The sequence below is a fragment of the Dromiciops gliroides genome, chromosome 4 (assembly GCF_019393635.1).
Source record: "Dromiciops gliroides isolate mDroGli1 chromosome 4, mDroGli1.pri, whole genome shotgun sequence".
NCBI classification, from domain to species: Eukaryota; Metazoa; Chordata; class Mammalia; order Microbiotheria; family Microbiotheriidae; genus Dromiciops; species Dromiciops gliroides.
This window is the reverse complement of record NC_057864.1, coordinates 448,144,384-448,165,935: the sequence shown is the minus strand read 5'-3', so window position 1 is coordinate 448,165,935 and position 21,552 is coordinate 448,144,384. Positions and strand designations below refer to the sequence as shown.

Here is a 21,552-nt window from a genome sequence, read left to right as displayed (position 1 = left end):
ATTCTGAAGTACCTAGCCTGAACCCACCTTTCCTAGCCCATGTGAATGCCTTGAGTTGACCTATTCCTTTAATAGATCCCTTGACCCAGTGAAGTTAGCCATAGTCAGTGAGGAAAATGGGATCTTGGAGTAAGAAGATCTTGGTTTAAATCTTCAATCTGTAACTTCCTGAGAGGCCTTAGATAAGAAACTTAACCACCCAGGACTTTAGCTTCCTCATCTATAAAATGAAAAGGCTGGACTAATTGATCTCTGAGGCCCCTTGAAGCACTATAATCCTATATAGTCTCTCTAGAATACAGAGAAACCTGTGGTTCTTGGGGCCTTCTCAGGACTACTGTAGTTCTAGCTTAAAACCCAGGCTTATTCTCCTGAGGTGACGGAGCCTATGCAGTTAGCATGGGACAGTTAGGCCTGCAAACTAGTGAATGCTAAGGCCAACACTATGAAACACCAGTATTCTATCTTTCCTACTCTTCTCTTCTCCGTCCTCATCCTTCCCCTAAAGCCAAACAAAAATCACCCTATAAGCAGGTGAATGGACAACAGTGCGTTTGTTGAGATTGAAGACTCTAAAGCCCTTTCACATCTAAGTTCTATAATTCCATAAATTAAAAAGCTTTCCAAGCAAAATTAAGGAAGATTTTTGAAAATTGTTCTGCAGAACCCAGGACTGGAATAAGGGCTGGATAGTTAGTGAAATCCCTAAGGCTTGGAATCATTGGATTAGGTTCTTGGGATGTGGTACGGTGGGCAGAGCTTTGAATCTAATGAGAGATCTCTTACAGTAGCCGTTATTTTTCTCCTGCCATTTAAATAGATACCCGGTTTCAAAGATAAGATAGACTATGCTTTTTCCCTACTCAAATTTAAACTTCTTTCAATATTTTTAAATAAATGTCAAATTTTTTAAATCCCCATTCATGTGACCCACTCTGTTAATTTGAACGTTTTCCTTTTCAAAAGAAAATCAAAACTGTCATTCCCTCTTTGCTTCTACCTGCTCTACAAAGGCATGCATGCATGCATGAGGAAATATTATGGTTATGGAAGGCATCTGTACTGGCTTTCATTGACTTGATTCATGTCTCATATCTGCAGAACTGAGAACACTTGATTCTTAATTAGGTAATTTTAAGATATGAGGCTTAACTCAAGAGTCTTCAAAAATCATAGTCAGTATAGAAATGTAATTCTATCCAATTGTCCCAGAGTAGTTGTCTCCTGCTTCCAGAATAAAGGAACCTATCCTCCTTTGATGACCTCATAACTGAGCCGGAAGAAGCCAACCCCAACATCGTACAGAAGACCAAAATGTCTTCAAATCTTAGACAAGTCAGTTTCATTTTTGGTGACATTGTTTTGGTATTCACCATGTCCGCCATTTTTTTTTACATCTTTCTTGAACTATTCATCATGTGCGTTGTGGGTAGTCTGTAAGCTGTTGGATTTCTTCATTTCTTGATCTTTCATTATTTTCCCCCCAAGGTAGATTCCCCCTTTCTTCTCCTGCACTTGCCTTCTCACTGAAGTGAGGTCACTGAGTATCATCAAAGCATGTATGAAGATTTTATAGTAGGGGTTGGCAAACTATGATTTGAGGTCAGATGTAGCCTGTTGCCTATTTGTTTTTACATTTTAAAATAAAGTTCTATTGTATTTAAAAATATAGAAATCATTCTTAGCTCAAGGTCATACTAATTTAGAGGAGCATAGATACAGAGCTAGAGGTGACCTCAGATGCCATCTAGTCCCTAGCTTCTTAAACTGTGGGTCATGACCCCATGTGGGGTCAGGCAACTGCATGTGAGGTCGGGAAAAATTTGGCAGCAGGAAAAGGTTATGTCTACCTATTGTATATACCCATATACTTGGGGAAGAGTGAAGATTTCTCTGGTGAAAAGGGGTCATGATTGGAAAAAGTTTAAGAAGTCCTGTTCTGGTCCACTTCCTGCATTCCACAGATTAGGGAACTGAGCTCCGGGAGGGTAAATTATTTTCCCGGTGTCATGCAGCTAGTAGGCAACAATTGTGGAATTTGAGCCCGGGTCTTCTGACTCAAGAACCATCACTTTTTCAATCAGTTAATCGATAAACATTTCTTAAATGTCTCCTATGTGTTCAGGTGCCATGCTAGGTATTGAGGATACAAATACAAACAATAAAATCATCGCTATTCTAAAGAACCTTATATTCTGTAGAAGAAGACAACAGGTGTCTGTATAATTATATGTAGAATAAATATGTACAGAATAAACAAATAAAAGATGATTAGGGAGGGAAGTCAATAGCTACTGAAGAGATTAGGAGAAACGTCACATAGAAGGTAGTATTTGAAGACTGCTTTAATCACCCACACATTAGGAAAAAAAGATGAATGAAAAATGCTTATTGCCCAGTTTGGGTTAGTACCTCTATATGTGTATTTATCTTGGACAGGTACTGGAAATAAATGGTGAGGTGAGCCCAAATTACATAGAGGAGAAGATTGAGTCAAATCAAATTTGGGAAATTACACAGCATTTTAAATGATTTCAAGCTGCTCCCTGCCCCTTGCTCCCAAAGACCATCTCTTTAACATGAGTATTTTCTCAGTGATGCTGTAAGACTGAACCATAGGTGACCAAGATCTTAGAAGAATCAAAATTATGAATGACCTAAAGGACAATGGGAGAGATGCATGGGTAGTTATCAGTAGCTAGTAACACATTACCAACAATGTGTTTTTCTTGCTGAGAAGTGGGATAAAAATGCCCTGAAGGCATTCCACTGGGGTGATGCATCATATAAGTAAATACATGGTTTGGGCAAATACATCGATTGGGCTAGGGGCAGTAAAAGCAGTCTAGGGGCTCTAAGAGACAGAGATGAAGAGGAAGAGCACTCTGAGCAAGGGGGAGAGCCCAGGCAAAAGTAGAGAGCCAGGAGGCAGAATATTGTGTACAGGGAAGAGCAAATAAGCCAGTTTGATTAGCAGGTAGAGTATTGAGCAAGGGTAAAGTATAATGAACCTGGATAGGTAAAATGGATTGAGATTGGAAGGGCTTTATAAATGACAGTGTAAAGGGTTTGTGTTTTAGTGGCTATAGGGAGCCACTAAAGAATCTTTAGCAGACAAATGATGTGTTCAGAACTGGGCTTTAGCAATATCAATTTAGCTGTGTGGAATGTGGACTAAAGAAGAGATAGGATGGATGCAGGCAGAGCAGTTAGGAGGTTATTGCTATCATTCAGCCAAGAGCTGATAAAGTCTTGATTAGAGTGGTTGAAATATAAGGAGAGAGATGGAAATGCAATAGATGGTAAGGATGGGTAAGACTTGGCAACTGATTTCATATGGGAGGTGAGAGAGGGAAGAGTTGAGAATGACTCCTGGGTTGTGAATATTAGTAACTACAACAAGGTTTCTTAACCTTTTTTGGGGGGGGGGGGGTTATAGACCCTGCTGATGGTCTCCTATATTGGACCTTCTCAGAACTATGTTTATTTTATTTTTCCAGGATATTAGGTCTCATTTCACCCAGGCTGGATGTGCAGCAGCCACTCATGGGCCCAACCCCACTGCTGATCAGCTCTGACCTGGGCCAGTTCACCCCTGCTCAGGGAGCCTGGCACCCCCCACCCCCACCTCCAGGGGATCACAATATTTAGTGCCAGACTTAGTGCAGACACTTGTTCGGCTTTAGTCCTACTGACATTTACAACTGTGTAGCCTGAGCAAGTCACTTAACTTCTGTCTGCCTCAGTTTTCTCATCTATGAAATAGGCATAATAATAATAATAATAGTGACTGCTTCCCAGGGTTGTTATGAAGATAAAATTGTATCATATTTGTAAAACATTTTGCAACTCTTAAAGCATTATATAAAGGCCAGCTATTCTTTGTCTTATTATTATTAGCGAACTCACCAACCAACTTTGATTTTATAAAGCAGTGTACAGAAGAGGAATGCAAGGCCAGGATAAATGTAAGAATGTGGCACAGTTCTGTAAAAATAGTGTCAGGAGAAGATGGCAGGGGGCAGGATCAAAGGCACAAATAGAAGAATTGGCATTGGCAAGGAAAAGGCCACTCCATCCTCTGAGGATGAAGCAAAAGAGGAGAGAATGGGGAGCCTGCTGAGGCGTTATAGGCCCAGCATGTATCCCTAGAAAGTCAAAGACAGGAAGAAAGGTCCCATATATACCAAAGCATTCATAGTAGCTTTGTGTGGTTCAAAGAACTAGAAATAGAACAGATGCCCACTGGTTCATAAATGGATAACCAAACAGTGATGCAAGAATGTAATAAAATATTGTTATGTTCTAAGAAATAAAGACTATGAAAATTTTGTAGAGGTATAGGAAGACCTCTAAGATCTCAAGTATGAAATATGTGAAATCTTGGCAACAGTACCCAGTGATTACAATAATGTACAGGGAAAAAAACAAGAAAATGAAATTGAATATTCTGTAATGACAGTGACCAAGCTTGGCCCCAGAGAAGAGTTAAGTGAGCCAATCCTTCCCCCCACCCCCACCCCCACCACCCATTTGCAGAGTTGGTGTACGAAGGATGTGGAATATTGAAAATACTGTAAGGCATATTTAATGGGTTGAATGGTTTTTCTGAACTACTTTTATTTTTCTTCAATTTTTCTTCTTTACAAGAGGAGATCTATATTTAGAAGTTAAGGTCATATAAAAAAGATCAAGAAAATAAGATTATAAAATAGTCAATTCTATCAGTTTTCTAGATGCTACAAGAATTCAGGGAAAGGAGAAGTCAGTGGGCTGGAGTAGTTCTGGAAGAATTTATGAAGGAGGAAAGACTCAATCTTAGCATTGAAAAATAGGTGATATTGGCTAGATGGAAAAGGAGGAATATAGTCTGTAGAGGGATGGGAGGAAGGAAACTTGCCCAAAGGAGAGAACAGGGAGTTTAAGCCAGGGATAAACATCAGCCAAGGCCAAGGACTAGCAAAGAGGCAAGTTTTGGCAAATGTTGAAGCCATTCTTGGGTAGGTTAAATGAGACCAGATTGGGAACTTGATTAGCTTCATCAGATCATACTCTTATAATATCATTACATTCAGAAGAAGGTTTCACTTGGAAAAGGTAGTACCCACTTTTTGTCCTGCCCTATGAGAAAAGTTTGCATAGTCAAAGAATAGAGGCACAGAAGACTAGGAGAAAGTTTGAAATAGAAGTGATTGATGAAATCATTGATTGTTGGGGGCAGCTGGGTGGTGTGGGGCAGCTGGGTGGCACAGTGGATGAAGCACCGGCCCTGGATTCAAGAGGACCTGAGTTCAAATCCAGCTTCAGACGTTTGACACTTACTAGCTGTATGACCCTGGGCAAGTCACCTAACCCTCATTGCCCCACCAAGGAAAAAAAAATCATCAATTGTTTCTGTGATTTGTTCTTTGACTCACTTGTTTTTTAGTATCAGATTATTTAATTTCCAATTGATCTTTAATCTCTCTTTCAGTTCATTATACATATCTGAAAAGTATGTGTTTAATATTTCTGCTTTTCTGCATCTGGTTGTAAGGTTTTTATGCCCTAATACATGGTCAATTTTCATGTAGGTCCCATGTACTGCTGAGAAGAAGGTATATTCCTTTCTATTACCATTCAGTTTTCTCTAGAGATCTATTGTATCTAACTTTTCAAGAATTTTATTCATTCCTTTAACTTCTTTCTTGTTTACTTTTTGGTTAGATTTATCCAGTTCTGAGAGAGGAAGGTTAAGGTTCCCCACTAGCATAGTTTTATTATCTATTTCCCCCTGTAATTCATTCAATTGAAGTAGAAATAATTGAAGAAAAGGAGAGAACAAGGGCTCATAAGCATTCTAGGTGGTGAATGAGAAAGGTTTTTTTTTTTTTTCATTTCTTCATCCTACGGTTGACTGTGATGTGTAAAGCTACACTACAGTAGGGTCAAAAGAGATGTTAAAATTAATTTAAAGTGATTGAGGTACAAAGGATAAAAATCAAAAATGTCAGCATGGGATAAAAGTTACAGAAATTAGAATGGTCAATAAACATTTTTAAGTACCTACTATGTTCCAGGCAAAGTGCTAAGTGCTTGTTGTTGTTCTTGTTTTTGAGGTTTTGTTTTGGTTTTTTGTTTTGGCAAAGATACTGGAGTGATTTGCCATTTCCTTCTCCAGCTCATTTTACAGATGAGGAACTGAGGCAAACAGGGCTAAGTGGCTTAGCTAGGGTCACCCAGCTAGTAAGTGAGACTGGATTTGAACTCAGGAAGAAGAGTCTTCCTGACTCCAAACCCAGCACTCTAACTGCTGTGCCACCTAGTGACCTAAGTGCTAGACATTCATATATAAAGAGAACATGCCTGCCCTCAAGGAGCTTACAATCTGATGTAGAAAGTCAACACACAAAAGGAAGATGGAAAGGCAAAAGTACCAGACAAGGGGGCATGGCAGAGAAGTCAGAGAAGTCCCAAAATAGTACAGCCAGGTGGGGAATGAGATGGCTGCGCTGAGTCCCCTCTTTCCGTACAGGTTTTGGAGTTCATGGCCTAGCTTCCAGCCAGAGGGTCAGAGGATAGTGATGAGGTGTGAGTGCCAAGACTGATGGGATCTTGTAGAATGATGATGTGTTCCCAATGATGAGCTTCCTGGGTCAGGGTAGAGCAGCCAGGCGGGAAATGAGAAAAGAGAGGAATAAGGACTGAACCTCCGATGTCATTGGCATTGGGAACTCTCAGGAGAGGAAACTTTCTCTCCCAATACAGGCCAGCACCTTCTCTGAAATTTAGAGTCTTGGAGAGTTGCCTAGAGCACTGTGACCTGCCCAGAGTCACACAGCCAGATAAGGAAATGTTTATTTTATGGTAGATTTAAAAAACTTAATCAGGATGAGTGAAAGAAATAGAGAAGAAAAGGGAACAGACATCATGGTTGCTACCCTAGGATGTAATAATATACGTGCATGAGTGAAGCCAAAACATCTGAGGTCAAAGGAAAAGCTGGAGGAGAAAGGTTGAAAATGCAAACGATGAGCCCCACAATGGTGAGATGAAACACACACTGAAATAAAGTAAAGTGTAAAAGCAATGGGTGAGAAGTGATGGCCAACATCTATTGTAAGAGGTAAAAGAATGGCAGAAACCAGGGAGGAAAGGTCAGGAGGAAAAAAGACTAAAAGAAGATGAAATGGCCATAATGTATAATAATACCAGGTGAAAAAGATTAATTGTTGGTTTTTTTTTTCCCCCTTTAAAAAACAAAAGCAAAAAAAAATGTAAGAAATGAGTCAAGAAACAGATAAATGTGTTTTCTGTTTAGTTTGGTCGCTTTGTGAATCTGGAACCATTTTGACATGTGGAAATATTCATTGTGATGTGTTTAAAGTGTATAGATTATGGTCATTGTTTTTTTCTGTTAGTTGCAGACCATTGTGATTTCCTATGGGCTACTGCAATTGCTTATTAACCTGCCCTGCAGACTAATTTGGAAAGGGGGAGTTCATGCTGACCTTTGGATGTCAATTTCACTGTAATTACCAAGAGGAGTAGTCAAGTCTGGTCAAAGAATAGAAATGATTCCAGAATGGGGAATGTGTATCTATGTGCCAAAAAAACACTTTAGATAATAAACAGGGCACTAGACATGCGGAAATAAAATAATAAGGAATATTTTTATTACTTAACAATTATTGAGCAATATCCCTGGTTCTGCTAAGAACTGTACACAATAATAAGCATAGCCCTGATAATTATATCTCTTATATTTTTGTATGCTTTTTCCAAACTATCTATATTGGGGCAGCTAGGTGGCACAGTGGATAAAACACTGGCCCTGGATTCAGGAGGACCTGAGGTCAAATCTGGCCTCAGCCACTTGACACCTACTAGTTGTGTGACCCTGAGCTTAACCCTCATTGCCCGGCAAAAAACCAAAACAACAACAACAAAAAACCCTATCTGTAAACTTTAAATTGGCTGCCAATATTCCAAAAGTGACATCCTTGTCCAGGGGCCAATGAATGGATGTACTACTAGAGGAACTGAATCAAATCAATCCTGTAAACAAAACCAAAAGGAAGAAAGAAGATGCCACCAAATAGGAGAGCTCACAGATATTCCTTGGAGGGACTTAAAAAAAAAAGAAAGAAAAGGAATTTCCAGAGTTGTTTTTTTTCATACACCCAAAGACAGCAAGAATATTATTTCCTGGGACATTTTGTTTTATCTCATATTTTATTACTCATTATATATGTGTGTATGTATGTGTATAATTATGTGTGTTTATGTGTAAGAAGACCAACATGTAAATAATTGCACCATATTTTTACCAACATTGATTGAAGGGGAAGAAATAAGGAAATTCTCTGAAACTTTTAAGAAGATCCCCTCAAATTTAATCAATTATAAACTTTAATATTCAGTAACTTCAGAGCAAAGGTTAGAATAAGCCAGGATGATGTGAAATATATCAGAAAGCATGGTTCAGGAAGAAGAAATGAAAGAGGCTAAATACTCATAAGCTACCCAAAATCCTGATGCCTTTACATTGTGAACACTTTCTTCAGGAAAATAATTGGTAGATGATGGTGAGGAAGGGAGTGCATTCCAGCCATGGGAAATATCTAGTGAAAAGGCACTAGACACTTACTAGCTTGTGTGACCCTGGGCAAGTCACTTAACCCCCATTGCCTGGCCAAAAAAAAAAAGAAAGAAAAGGCACTAGAGATCAAACCAAGAATTCACCTTGCAGGCATTGAAGAACAAAAATGGCAGGACAGCAAATAGAAGAAGGAAATAGAAAATATTTGCAAAGATTTTGACAACAAATAAATTTTTTGCCATCCTGGACAATGCAGGCACTCAGACTCTAGTGTGGTGGCCCAGATGGGATTATGGGTGACATAGTAATGGTATTAAAAAGAACAATGATGTGAAAAGCAGCCAGGATAGAGGAGATTTGTTCTGGAAGTGACACAATTGTGGTGAGGGATTTTCTCATAAAGTATCTGAAGATACCAAAGGAATTGGAGGAGGGGGTACTCAGACCTAAACAGTGGAAGAGGACCACTGAGAGAACATAATAGCTACCAAAGTGTAAGTCTACTTTCCAATCTATACAAAGTTTTCATGAGACTCTTTTACACATGAATCAGTGTCATCTCTGGTGGGATTATTAGTAGGGAATGGGCTTTCACAACCTATATTCTACCATGGAACTTATCTTTACCTTTTACAATTCACAGTATATTGTCACAATGCTTATTGTATTTTTAATTATAGGAGGGAGGGGAATGATCCTTAAAGTTTTTCTTCCAACAAGATGTCTTTTTCATCTATACATCAAAATCGTTCAAGATTCCTCAAATGATAATAAAGATAATTTTGTTCATCTACCCTCTGATGCTAAACATGAGGCAAGGCATAAAACAGGGAGACATGTTCACTAAAGGCATTTGCCCCTGTCATGGAGGGAATCCAGCACAGATTTCAAGGCAAAGAGTGAGTCCCCATACAGTCCTCCAGGGGCTTTTATTTGTGAATGACATTGTGACAGTTGCATTTAGCCCAAGAACATTGCAAAGCTTCCTAGAGCAGATACATACCCATTCAAAAGAATTTGGGACTGACACTGCATGTAGGAAAGACCAAATGGATGAAGAATGGCTATTGCCCAGATGATAACATGCAGTTGGATGGACGACTTAAAGAGCTTTATAGTACCAACAAACATGTTATGAAGGAATGAATGTGAGCTGCTCATGTTAGTAGGAAAGGAATTATGGGGGAAAAAATTGAACTTTTACAAAAACTGTTGAGACAGGATTCAGAGAAACCTATCTTGGATCTTTGTCTTCTCTTGTTTATCAGGAAATAGAAATCTTGTTTGGGGAAAATATTCTTTGGGCAGTATCCATAATCACAAGTTTGGTTTTGAACCAAGAAATGGAACCTGGTCCAGGGGGATAAAATTGGAAGGCTGAACTGGGAAGATTAACTATAAAAGCCCAAGTCACATTAATTAGTGCCAAACTGAAGTAAGTAGTGAGAGTGAGCTGGTCATAATCTGTCTTTATAACTTGAATCCTGAGATGTCCACACTTTATGATAAAATAGTTTTGTGCAGTCTGCATGCCTTGTGCTACCGAGGAAAAAGGGGAAAGAGTTACAGTGGGGTAAAGGCAGTTAACACTGGGCACAAAAGTGGTGAGTGTTGCTCTGATTGAGTGTGTTTCTCTCTTTTTGGGGGGTGGGGTAGTGTGTTTCTCTAATAGCATTCCAAAACCAAATGGAAATTATTTGGAGGAGTAGGCTGTTTTTTGTGATCTCTGTGTCTCCTCTCAGCACAGATAACTAGATGAATGTACATCTACACAGGACCGTAGGATAATGACTCTGAATGAACTGGAAGTAACACTGGAGGCCATTGGGTCCAGCTCCCATATTTTCTACATAAAGAAACCAATGCCCACAAAAGTTAGGTGCTTTGTCGAGGTTCTCACAGCTAGTGAGTGTCTGAAGTGAGATTTGAACCTGTCTTCTTGACTTCATGGCCAGTGCCCTTTACCCTACACCATGCCTTGTTACTATGATATAATGAAGTGCCCCACCACCACCTTAAAACCAAACATTCCAAAATACTTGCATTCAAAATGAGTCCTCTCCCTACCAAAGCAGACACCTTGGGAGGCTATGAACTCCTTCCAGGAATGCAACAGTACTCATAAGAGGTTTGAAACTAACTCTTTCAAAGGGGCTTCAGAGCCCCTTCATTAACTACACGTTGTTTCATAATCCCACCTGGTTTTTGACCCAAACAGGATTATCCAAGCCTCGTTACCCATCTGTTTGTCCAGCTTGGCTCCGAATGACTTAGTTTTTCAAAAATTAAATCCACTCTCAAGGGACAGAAATTTGCCACCATTTAGAAATCATTTTTTTAAAATGTGCCTTTTGGGCCCATATAAGATCACAATGTCTTTTTAATGAAGTTATAATAGAGAATAAGTATAAAATGCACCATAAGGAAGAAAGCAAATGAAAAAACATATATGATTGTAGAACATGATAGTGAAAAATATGTTTTTAAAAGACATTATGGTTTGTAATACACCCTTCAGTGTTTTTGTTTGTTTTGTTTTGTTTTGTTTTGCAGGGCAATGAGGGTTAAGCCACTTGCCCAGAGTCACATAGCTAGTAAGTGTCAAGTGTCTGAGGCTGGATTTGAACTCAGGTCCTCCTGAATCCAGGGCCAGTGCTTTATCCACTGTTCCACCTAGGTGTCCCCACCCTTCAGTTTTAAGGCATTTTATGAAACAACTAAAACTTGGTATTAATCTCCAGGTAATCCCTTTTACTTAGTGTTTTCCAACCCCTCCTCATGTTTTGAAAGATGAGATATCAGTGTCCTCTTGGTGCACACATTAGCTCTACTGTCTAATATGGATTGTGACTGATTGCCACCATGGCATAAATTGGAGAGGTGACTGGCTGAGTCTCTAGAATATTTTTTATAGACTACAAGGTGATCTTTATTTGTTGTACTTGGAAGTTAAACTTGCCACCACCTCCTCTTTAACCTCATACTCTTACCAAATATATCTGAATGGACTCATGTTATCTATTATCTATAACCTGTGAGCAATTCATCTTAAAAAAAAAAATGAGGAGTACTCTGTCAGAAAAAGCTTCAGTTGCCTTTCAAGTGACATTAGTTAACCATTCTGAAATCCCCGCTCTGTACAGTCATCCTCCAAGAACTCTAGTGACCACTAATTTTTTCTGAGCCTTTTGGGATTCTGTGGAGATTAAGGGGCACAAATGAAGCCAGGGGCTCAGATATTCAGAGTGGGGGTGATAAAGAGTATGGGGGAGTATGGATTTAAATTGCAACTATACCAACTTACTATAGTGCATAGTCTATTTCCTTTCCTTTAATATTATTATTATTGTACTTATTACCTTTCCTCTCTCCAGGAATACGCTATTGCTTTATGTTGATAGCTGTTCTTTAAACCAAAATTAAAACAAAACAAAATGCACAAAACTAGATTGGACAACAATCTCCTTGGCATCTATAACATGCCGAGCTAGACTTGGGTCTTTTCCTCTGTTGTTGACAATATTTGTGGAATACTAATAGTGAAATAAGTCTAGGAAAGGAGCAGCCTGGGTATCATTTCAACACGACCAAAGAGCTTCTCTGAGACTTTCTTTCTGTCTTTTATTAAAAGGTCCACACACGTCCCTGTTGGGGAAGATCAAGTCACACATATGGAACTGGTCCGAGATGTAGCACAACATTTTAACAAGAAGTATGGGGAATTTTTCCCAGTTCCCAAATCTCTTTTAAGTAAGTAGTAAGTCTGTGATTATTAGATTGTGGCTAATTTTTAAGATACTCATCTATACTTGCACTCATGTTGATTAAATTTGGGGACTATGGAAAAAGGTAAAAACTAGGTAACTGTCTCAACTTAGAATATATTTGAGTCAAATGTTAAGAAAGAAGAAGGAAGGAAAGAAGGGAGGGAGGGAGGGAGGGAGGGAAGGAGAAAAAGAAAGAAATAAAGAGAGAGAAAGGAGGGAGGGAGTGAGCGAGAGAGATACCTTCCCTCTCCAATCCAAATGAGCTCTCCCTTTAACTAAGAAAAGCAGTTAAGTTTAAAAGCCTGATAATAGTGACTGAGTCAGACAGTGTACATTACCTTCTGCTCTAGAAGTCTTCCTTGTCTCGCTGCCATTAAGAGGGTGATTATATTATCTGTTCTCCAGGACCATTGTTGCTTTGTCAATCACTTCTTTTAGTGAAATTTTCAATTGATATTGTTGGCATTGGTCTGTTATATTTTTCGAGGTGGGGGAAGTCCTTCTTACTTCACTGTGCATCAGTTTTTCCTCATGTTTCTCAGAATTCTTCATATTTGTCATTTTTCACTGTGCAATATTCCATTATGTTCATATACCACTGTTTGATAAGTCATTCCCTTATTTGTGGCTATCCATGTCCATTCCTTGAAGATATGAGGAGTTTGGGTAATTTTTTGTCTTTTTTTTTTCTCCTTTTCTTTGCACAATGTCATGCATATATTAGGTATTTAGTAAATACTTGTTTTGAATAAATAAATGTCTTGTAATTTGGGGAAATCAGTTTTCCCCTTCTTCCCCTTCTATCTCATTTTTTTATCATAGGAATAGTAGGACAGGTAATAGCATTAGAAAAAACCAATCATGAAGGTTTGTAATGCCCTACATAGATTTGAAATACCCTCTAAATGTCACATAGTCACAAGAACCAAAAGAAGGACTGAAAACCCAAAGAAGCAAATAAATTAAAAGAATGCTCATAAAATTATAATACTGATGGCATAGCTAGCTTACGATGATCCTCTTTGCCTCCCTAAAAAATAATCATAGAAATGGAATAAGTCATATGTTAGATAGATCTCAATCCGGAACTGAACTTCTCCCACCTGACTTAGTCTTTGATTCCTCTTGTGGTACTATGGGTGGTGAACCTCATTTATGAACTATTTTGATAATAAGAATAAACTTCTGACGTGGTCAAGGTCACTGCACTATATAGCCTAACTCATCTTTACTAGAGCTGCCAAGCAAAAATTTAACTACATAGAATTTGTATATCATGTTCATTGTATACATTTGTGAGCCAAAGCATATGTAAATTATGGGTCATCTGAACAATTGATACAAAAATATTTAGGTAAATCCATACTCATTCAAAAGGAGAAGCTTCATTTTGTAATGAGTTGTATTTTCATGAGTTGGAAGACCACTCAGAGTCAGTCAATCTGTCAACCAACATTTGTTAAGAACCTGTTAGATACTAGACATTGTGCTAAGCACTAAGGGTACAAAGAAAGGCAAAAGACAGCTCTTGCTCACAAGGAATTCACAGTCTAATGGAGGAGTCAGCATTCAAACAACTATGCATAAGCAAACTATATACGGGATAAAGTAGAGATAATGGACAAAAGGAAAGCACTAGCATTAAGGGGAATCTGGAAAGGCTTCTTAAAAGGTGGCATTTTAGATGGGACTTGAAGGAAGCCTGGGAAGGCAGGAGGTAGAGGTGAAGAGGGAGAGAATTCCAGGCATGAAGAACAGGGGCAGAAAATGCAGAGGGTCAGGACATTGTTCCTGGATTGCAGAATACATAGAGTTAAATAAGGTTTAAGAAGACCGGAAAGTAGGAGAGTGACAGGTTCTGACGGTCTTTGAGTGCCCAACAGAGGACTCAGAGGTTATCAATCCAATCTTTCCCCATGGTAGGAAGCTCCTCTACAACTTCCTTGAATGGTGATTATTCTACCCCAACTTAAAGAATTCAAATAAACTTGCTATCAAGGCAGCCCATGCTATTTTTGAACAGTCCAAAGTTAATAGAGCAGCATGATATAAACACTAGATTAGGAGTAAGATTTTGTTTTTGCTCAGTCATTTTCAGTCGTGTCCAACTCTTCATGACCCCATTTGGGGTTTTCTTGGCAAAGATACTAGAGTAGTTTGCCATTTTCTTTTACAGATGAGGAAACTGAGGCAAACAGGGTTAAGTGACTTGTCCAGGGTCACACAGCTAGTAAGTGTCTGAGGCTAGATTTGAACTCAGGAAGATGAGTCTTTCTGATTCCAGGCTCAGTTCTCTGTGCCACCTAGCTGCCAGATTACTTACAAATACCATTTTTGCCACTAATTAGCTGTGTGAACTTGGACAAATAATTTAGCTTCTCTAGGTCTGTTTCCCCATTAATGGGGTTAGACTAGATATGTAAGAAAGACAAGTAAAACATTCTTCCAACTCAAAAGTCCTATAATTGTTGAGAAGTTTTTTCTTATATTTGAATCTCCCCCAAATAATTATGCATTATATTATAATTTTTCTACTAATTAATATTTGCAAGCCATTTATCCAGGCAATAATGAACTCCTTTAGACTATACTACACAAGAAGAACCATCTGGTGAAACAAGCCAAATATTATATTTCTGCCCAAATAATTAATGTCATTTCTGAATTAAAAAAAAAATTCCTTGAATGTACCGTGCATATATACATTATCAACTAGTGGGGGAAGAGCCTGCTAAAACTAGAATAAAACCTACTTTTATTTTTAGGCTTTTCTACCCATTAACATACCAAAAGAGTAACCCAAATACTTCAGTAGCTCTGTGGCATGTGAAATAAGGAAATTCATAAAGCATATAAGAGTTAGAAGATTCAGAGAAGTTAGATTAAGGTCTTCCATGATCTACTTCAGTTTCCACTACTGTGGTCATCATTTATTATCCAAAGATTACATTAATAGGCACACAAGTTTCCATTCAATTTCAGCAAACATTTATTAGGCACCTACTCTGTGCTAGACATTGGAGATCACAACCTTGGGGTTTCCTCCCCACCTTCTGTCTGATGCATTCTTCCTGGAGAAGAACCACAACTGTTGGGTCAATATCCATGTCTTGTTTAGAGAACTAGACACTAATTATTTTTGTTCTTGTTCTTAGCCTCTATGAAGAAAGTAAAATCACTCCGTGATCCTTCATCCAAAATGTCAAAATCGGACCCTGACAAACTAGCAACCATTAGGATAACAGACAGCCCAGAGGAGATTGTGATGAAATTCCGTAAAGCTGTCACAGACTTCACTTCAGAGGTGACCTATGATCCATCCACCCGAATGGGTGTCTCCAATATGGTGGAAATTCATGCTGCAGTGACGGGCCTCACAGTAGAAGAAGTTATCCAGCAGAGTGCCGGTCTTGATACTGCTCGCTACAAAGTTGTAGTGGCAGAGGCTGTCATTCAGAAATTTGCACCAATTAGAAGTGAGATTGAGAGACTGAAGATGGAAAAAGACCACTTGAGGAAGGTTTTACAGGTTGGGGCAGAAAAAGCCAAAGAACTAGCAAAGCCTGTGTGCCAAGAAGTCAAGAAATTGGTAGGTTTTTGATAGGACCATGATCAAATAATCATGAATATCTCTAATGAAGGCAGCTGATTTCATAGACAGAAGACTGTATTTCTTATGACCTTTTCGTTGGACTCCCCTCCCCCCCTCCCCCCCCTTCCCCCCCACCCCGACTTAAGATGAGGAAGCAATGTCTCATGACCTTAAATAAGTATCACTTTTCCAAATCCCATAAGCAAAATTTTGCCATCAGAAAAAAATAAAAAGAAAGCAATCAGCATGCCTAAATACTCCAAAATACCATGCTGCTGCTGCTGCTTCTGCCTCTTCTTCTTCTTCTTCTCCTTCTCCTTCTCCTCCTCCTTCTCCTCCTTTTCCTTCTTCTCCTCCTTCTCCTCCTCCTTCTCCTCCTTTTCCTCCTTCTCCTTCTCCTCCTTTTCCTCCTTCTCCTTCTCCTCCTTCTCCTTCTCCTTCTCCTCCTTTTCCTTCTTCTCCTCCTTCTCCTCCTTCTCCTCCTCCTTCTTCTTCTTGGATTGTTGGGGTCAGGGTTCAAGTGATGCTGCAGGTTTTGGGAGGTTTTCCCCCCCCACCAATCTCCATCTGGTTCATTTTACAAAAGTAATTTTGAATAGATCAGGAACATATTCTTGGCCTGACCTATTCCATGAGGATAGAGAGCAAGAGTTTGTAAGGTAGAAGAATCATTTGATAGTTAGGGGGGTAGGGGAGGAGAGGACATCAGCATTTTATACGGCATCTGCTATGTGCCAGGCCACTGTATTTAGGTGAAAAGCTCCTCCTCTTTAAAGTTGCTTACTTGATTATTTGTAGCACTTAACACAACGCTTTGCACATAGCAAAAGCTTTATGAGTGCATTGTTCATTCATTCAATGTATGTGATAGGCTTCCTCTCAAGGATGCACATTTAAACATTAAGTAAGACACTGGAGTTCAACCTGTATGTAGAATATTGTTCTTCAAGAATATTACAGCCAATTTTCAACAATATTTTTAACCAAGAAGCTGAATAAAAAAAAAAATCTATATGATAGTTACTCCATAAAGGGAGAAGGTGTTGTTTTTATACTTTGGCTATATTTTATGGGTGACTGAAACTGATGAGCCCAGACAGCCATCTGTGTCATAACAGTCCTCAGGAAGTTCAAATTCCTGTGTGGTGTCACCTTGTAACAAGTCTACCTCAACTTCAACTCAGAGTACACAGTAGGCTCTCAATAAATATCTAATGAAAAATGGAAAATATTCCAGAAATTCTTCACAAAGAGTGATTTTTTAAAAAATTGACAATTTCTACCAATGCATGTACTCCTGTTTCATATCCATGGGAAAGGGCAGCATAAGAAACATACATTTCCTTTCTGCAGCTCTTAGGGCTTCCTCAAAGATATTCAGGGGCAAGCATCCCTGGTCAGTCTGCAGTCTTTTGGAATGGTTTCCTGGGAAGTGTGTAGTGCTACCTCCTCTCTTTTTTCCCCCAGATTTATTAAGTTTGAAGGGTTATAGTTTATTACCATGTCTCTTAGATCTGCAATCTTAGCTCACTAACAAACATTTGGCTTTTAGACTTCAATCTCAGCACTCAGATGAACGGAGTATTTGGATGTTGGTTAAAAAAAAAAATGTTGAGTTTAGCAAATGTAAGTTAATATCTTGCTTGCATTCCATTGACCCTGAACCAAGTCCACAGTTATTCTCTTCAGAACAGAGTAGAGACAAAACATGATATATTTTATGTCTCCCATCTGATGTTTTGTGACCATATTCAGAATTGGCAGGGATGTTTTATAAATTTATTGCATCCATTCATGACATAGAATCCGGGTTCAAATTTTTGAAATGAGGGGGACTAATCAACGAGTGACCATCTTTAATACCTACCCATTACTATGTCCTATTGGAGAACCTACTGAGAACAACCGAAGGTGGTAGTAAAGGAACTCCCTATAGAGGCCTCAGAAATTGAGAGTTTCCCCAAGAAGGGGTTACTTGGCTGATGACCAACTGACATTTGACTAGCCCAGTTATTACAATGAAAAATGGGCTCTAGAAAAAGGAATGTGTAGAGTAGAAACCAGAGGCCAACATGGGTGGGCAGGAGATCTCTCTTCTGATATATAGAGAGGCTCACCAGAAGAAGTCTCTTGCACCTGAACTGAAAGCAAATACTCACATGGACACAAGACCACAGGCGGGTTTTATGGTAGCTCTGAGGGAACAAGCCTTTCCTCTCCTAGGCTCACGATAGAAAAATAGCCAACAGTGGAATTTTTGAAGTTGATGGTTCCCCAGTGAATGATCTTATTTTTTCCACAGATTTTACTGCTTGCCTTTTTTCAATGCCTATTTAATACTTGCTGCTTCTTATTCATGAAATCCTTCAGGCTCCCACATGCTCAGTACTGGGGAGGTATGAATTGTTACAGCTTCCTGCTGGCCATAGCCCTTTGATAATCACACCCCCACCACGTGTTTGACCCCAAGAGCATCCTGGGAACCATGCTCTTTACTCTTCAGACCCATGTTATACCAAAGCCTGTTACTGCTGCTTCTATCATCTCTGGTGCATCCGTTACTTCATCTCTATAAGTTACTATAAAAACTCTCCTCTCTTCTCTATTAGACTCTTCCTAGTTGAGCCTTCCTATCTTCAGCCTCGTTCCTCTCCTCATAAGATATGTCAGTCAAGATCCTCCTTGTCTTCTGTTATTGTCTTCTGAACCCCAGGGGTGACTTCCTACCCCATAGCTCTCCTTTCCTCTCTGCTGCCTCTCCTTCACACAGTCACTAGCACCTCCTAGCTCCTTGCTCCCTCATGCACCCATTACTTCTTCCCATCTTTCTTTGTGTCCCTTGTCCCTGTCCTTTACATCTTGAACAACTTCTCAAAGGTCACACCACCTCATTACCTTTCAACAAGTCCTTTTTTGCAAACACACTTCTAAGTGTATCCCAAAGCCTTTTAGAGCATATTGGTGAGCTAAGGAGAAGGGAAGCATTAACAGCCCCATTTTGTCCATGCTAACCCCCAAATGACAACCACTGCCCCTCCTCCAAAGTTCATAAGCACACACATATATGTATATGTGTTATATATTACATAATATATATAATATATAATTTATGTCACATGATATGTTATAAACCTGTAAATATACATACATAAACTTTTTTGGTCCCTTTCCCAAATTGTCATAATAGAAAATTATTTGAACTTGTCGTGTCCTTGTTTCACTAATCACTTTCACAATAGTCTCTTCTCCAGTGATACCAAGATGATGATATTTTGATCACATTCTTGCTCACTACTGTGTTTCACATTGAGACCCTGCACTACACCCCATCAATCACATGCTGCATTTAGTAAAGGAAAGTAATTCAGTTTAGTTCATGTTTGTCTTCATGTGTATTTACGTGCCTTTGGGACCTGTACAGAGATCGAAAGGGGCTGTGACCAAGGTATATAAAATCCTAATTCATAAGGATTAGGGTAGCCTCAGAACAGTGCTCAAACTCCTAGAATATTAGAACTAGGGGGCACCCCCTAAATCTAAAAGGACACAAATAAAGGCGGTCGCTACTCTTCACAATAAACTGATGGAGTACAGGAATTCTACAGATGGAAAGTGTAAAGAAGTCCAAGAAGAATTGAAGTTCATGGAGGAGAGATTCACAAAGTTGTGTTAATGATATTCAAAATACATCTTTAATATATTGAAATCAGTATCATGAGAGGCAATTGTTCTGCTCTCCCATTAACATCTTTTACTAACATTATCGACATCTGTAAACATTTGCTGTGTGTATTCAGAATAATGTACCAGAGTAATCATTGAGTCATGAAAACACTAATAATGACCTTATTTATGTATATGCCTAAGATGAAAGCTATTGTTTTAAAAGGAGCATTTGAAACCATTGACCACCTTCGCTTCCTGGATCCTTATTCTTGGTTTTTCTCTCCTCTGCCTGGCTATTCCTTCTTTCTCTCCATCATCCACAACCTGCCTCTAATGGTGGACATATCCCAGGATCCATTCTGAGCCATTCATCTTTTTCCATCTATACCTTCTTTTTCAGTGATCTGATCAACTCTCATGGATTCAGTGACTTCCAGAGCAGTATATTCAGCCCATGTATCTTTTGACCTCCATTCTCACACCATCACCTCCTTATTGGACATTTCCAATTAATGGTCAGTGGGCATCTCAAACTCAACATGTCTAAATCAGAACCTCATATCTTTCCCTCCACAACCTACCCCTTTCCCTAACTTCTGTATTCCTGTCAAGGACATCACTATTCTTCATTCACCCATGTTCACAACTTCTCTACTTTTCCTTCTTTCTCACTCATAATAAGTCAGTTAGCAAGTCTAATCCATTCTACTTTCAAATCTGTTGTGTCCAACTCATTTTCTCCAGTGGCACCTCAACAGCTCTCATTCAGTTCCTCAGCGTCTCCTTTGAACTAATACAACAGCCTCCTAACTAGTCTTCCTTCCTTAAGTCTCTACTTTCTCCAATCCCTGCTCCATGCAGCTTCCAAAGTGATCATATTCCTGGGGCGGCTAGGTGGTGCAGTGGATAAAACACAGGCCCTGGATTCAGGAGGACCTGAGTTCAAATCCGGCCTCAGACACTTGACACTTACTAGCTGTGTGACCCTGGGCAAGTCACTTAACCCTCATTGCCCCGCAAAAAAACAAACAAAAAATCTCAACTTTAAAAACAAAACCAAACAAACAAAACAAACAAAAAAACAAAGCGATAATATTCCTAAAGCACTGGTTTGACCATCTCACTCCCTCACTTAAAAAGCCCCTGTGACTCCCTGTTGTCTCTTTGTTAAAATATAAACTCCTGGGGCAGCTAGGTGGTGCAGTAGATAGAGCACTGGCCCTGGATTTAGGAGGACCTGAGTTCAAATCCAGCCTCAGACACTTGACACTTACTAGCTGTGTGACCCTGGGCAAGTCACTTAACCCTCATTGCCCTACCAAAAAAAAAAATTATATATATATATATACACACACACACACACACACACATGCACACACACACATACTCCTTTCAACATACAAAGCCTTTATCAATTTCACTCTAGCCTACCTTTTAAAACTTATACATTATTTCCCTTATTGCATTCTGGGCCAAAAGACCAAACTGGCCTACTTACTGTTCCTCTTACAAAACAGTCTGTTTCATATTTTCTTGCCTTTGCACAGGTCATCCCCCATATTGAAAATGCATTCTTTCTGCATTTTTACCTCTTAGAATCTGCAGTTTCCTCCAAATCTCAGCTCATGAGCCAATTCCTATATGAATTACCCTCTTAGTTGCTAGTTCCCATCCATCTCCTGAAATTGCTTTGTGTTTATACTGTATAGATTTTGTATTTTTATATATGCAAATGTTAATTCCCTGGATAGAATGTAACTCCCTGAGGGAAAGAATTGTTCCCCAGAGCCTAGCACATTGCCTGCCATATTTAGTAGGCACTTAATGAATGCTTGTTGAATTTCCATGTTTTGTACAATACCTGGCATGTTATAAGTAGGAAATGGAAGAAGCAGTACAGTGGTGGAAAGGCCACCAATCTAGAATTAGAATATATGTGGTTTGTT

At 39.1% G+C, this 21,552-nt stretch overlaps 1 protein-coding gene across 2 annotated transcripts in view; it reads left to right on the top strand.

Moving 5' to 3' along the window:
• The window catches only part of WARS2 (tryptophanyl tRNA synthetase 2, mitochondrial), a 73,116-nt gene extending 54,049 nt beyond the window's left edge, over window positions 1-19,067 (top strand). Inside the window, exons 5-7 of one of the 2 annotated variants that reach the window (XM_043999932.1) lie at window positions 12,213-12,331; window positions 15,504-15,937; window positions 18,550-19,067. In XM_043999932.1, coding sequence (XP_043855867.1) covers window positions 12,213-12,331; window positions 15,504-15,937; window positions 18,550-18,564 — 568 coding nt within the window. In that variant the 3' untranslated portion in view covers window positions 18,565-19,067. Of the gene's footprint in view, window positions 1-12,212; window positions 12,332-15,503; window positions 16,074-18,549 lie in introns of those variants that run through there. The other variant, XM_043999934.1, reaches the window with a different exon arrangement.
• The last annotated feature ends 2,485 nt before the right edge of the window (window positions 19,068-21,552 follow it).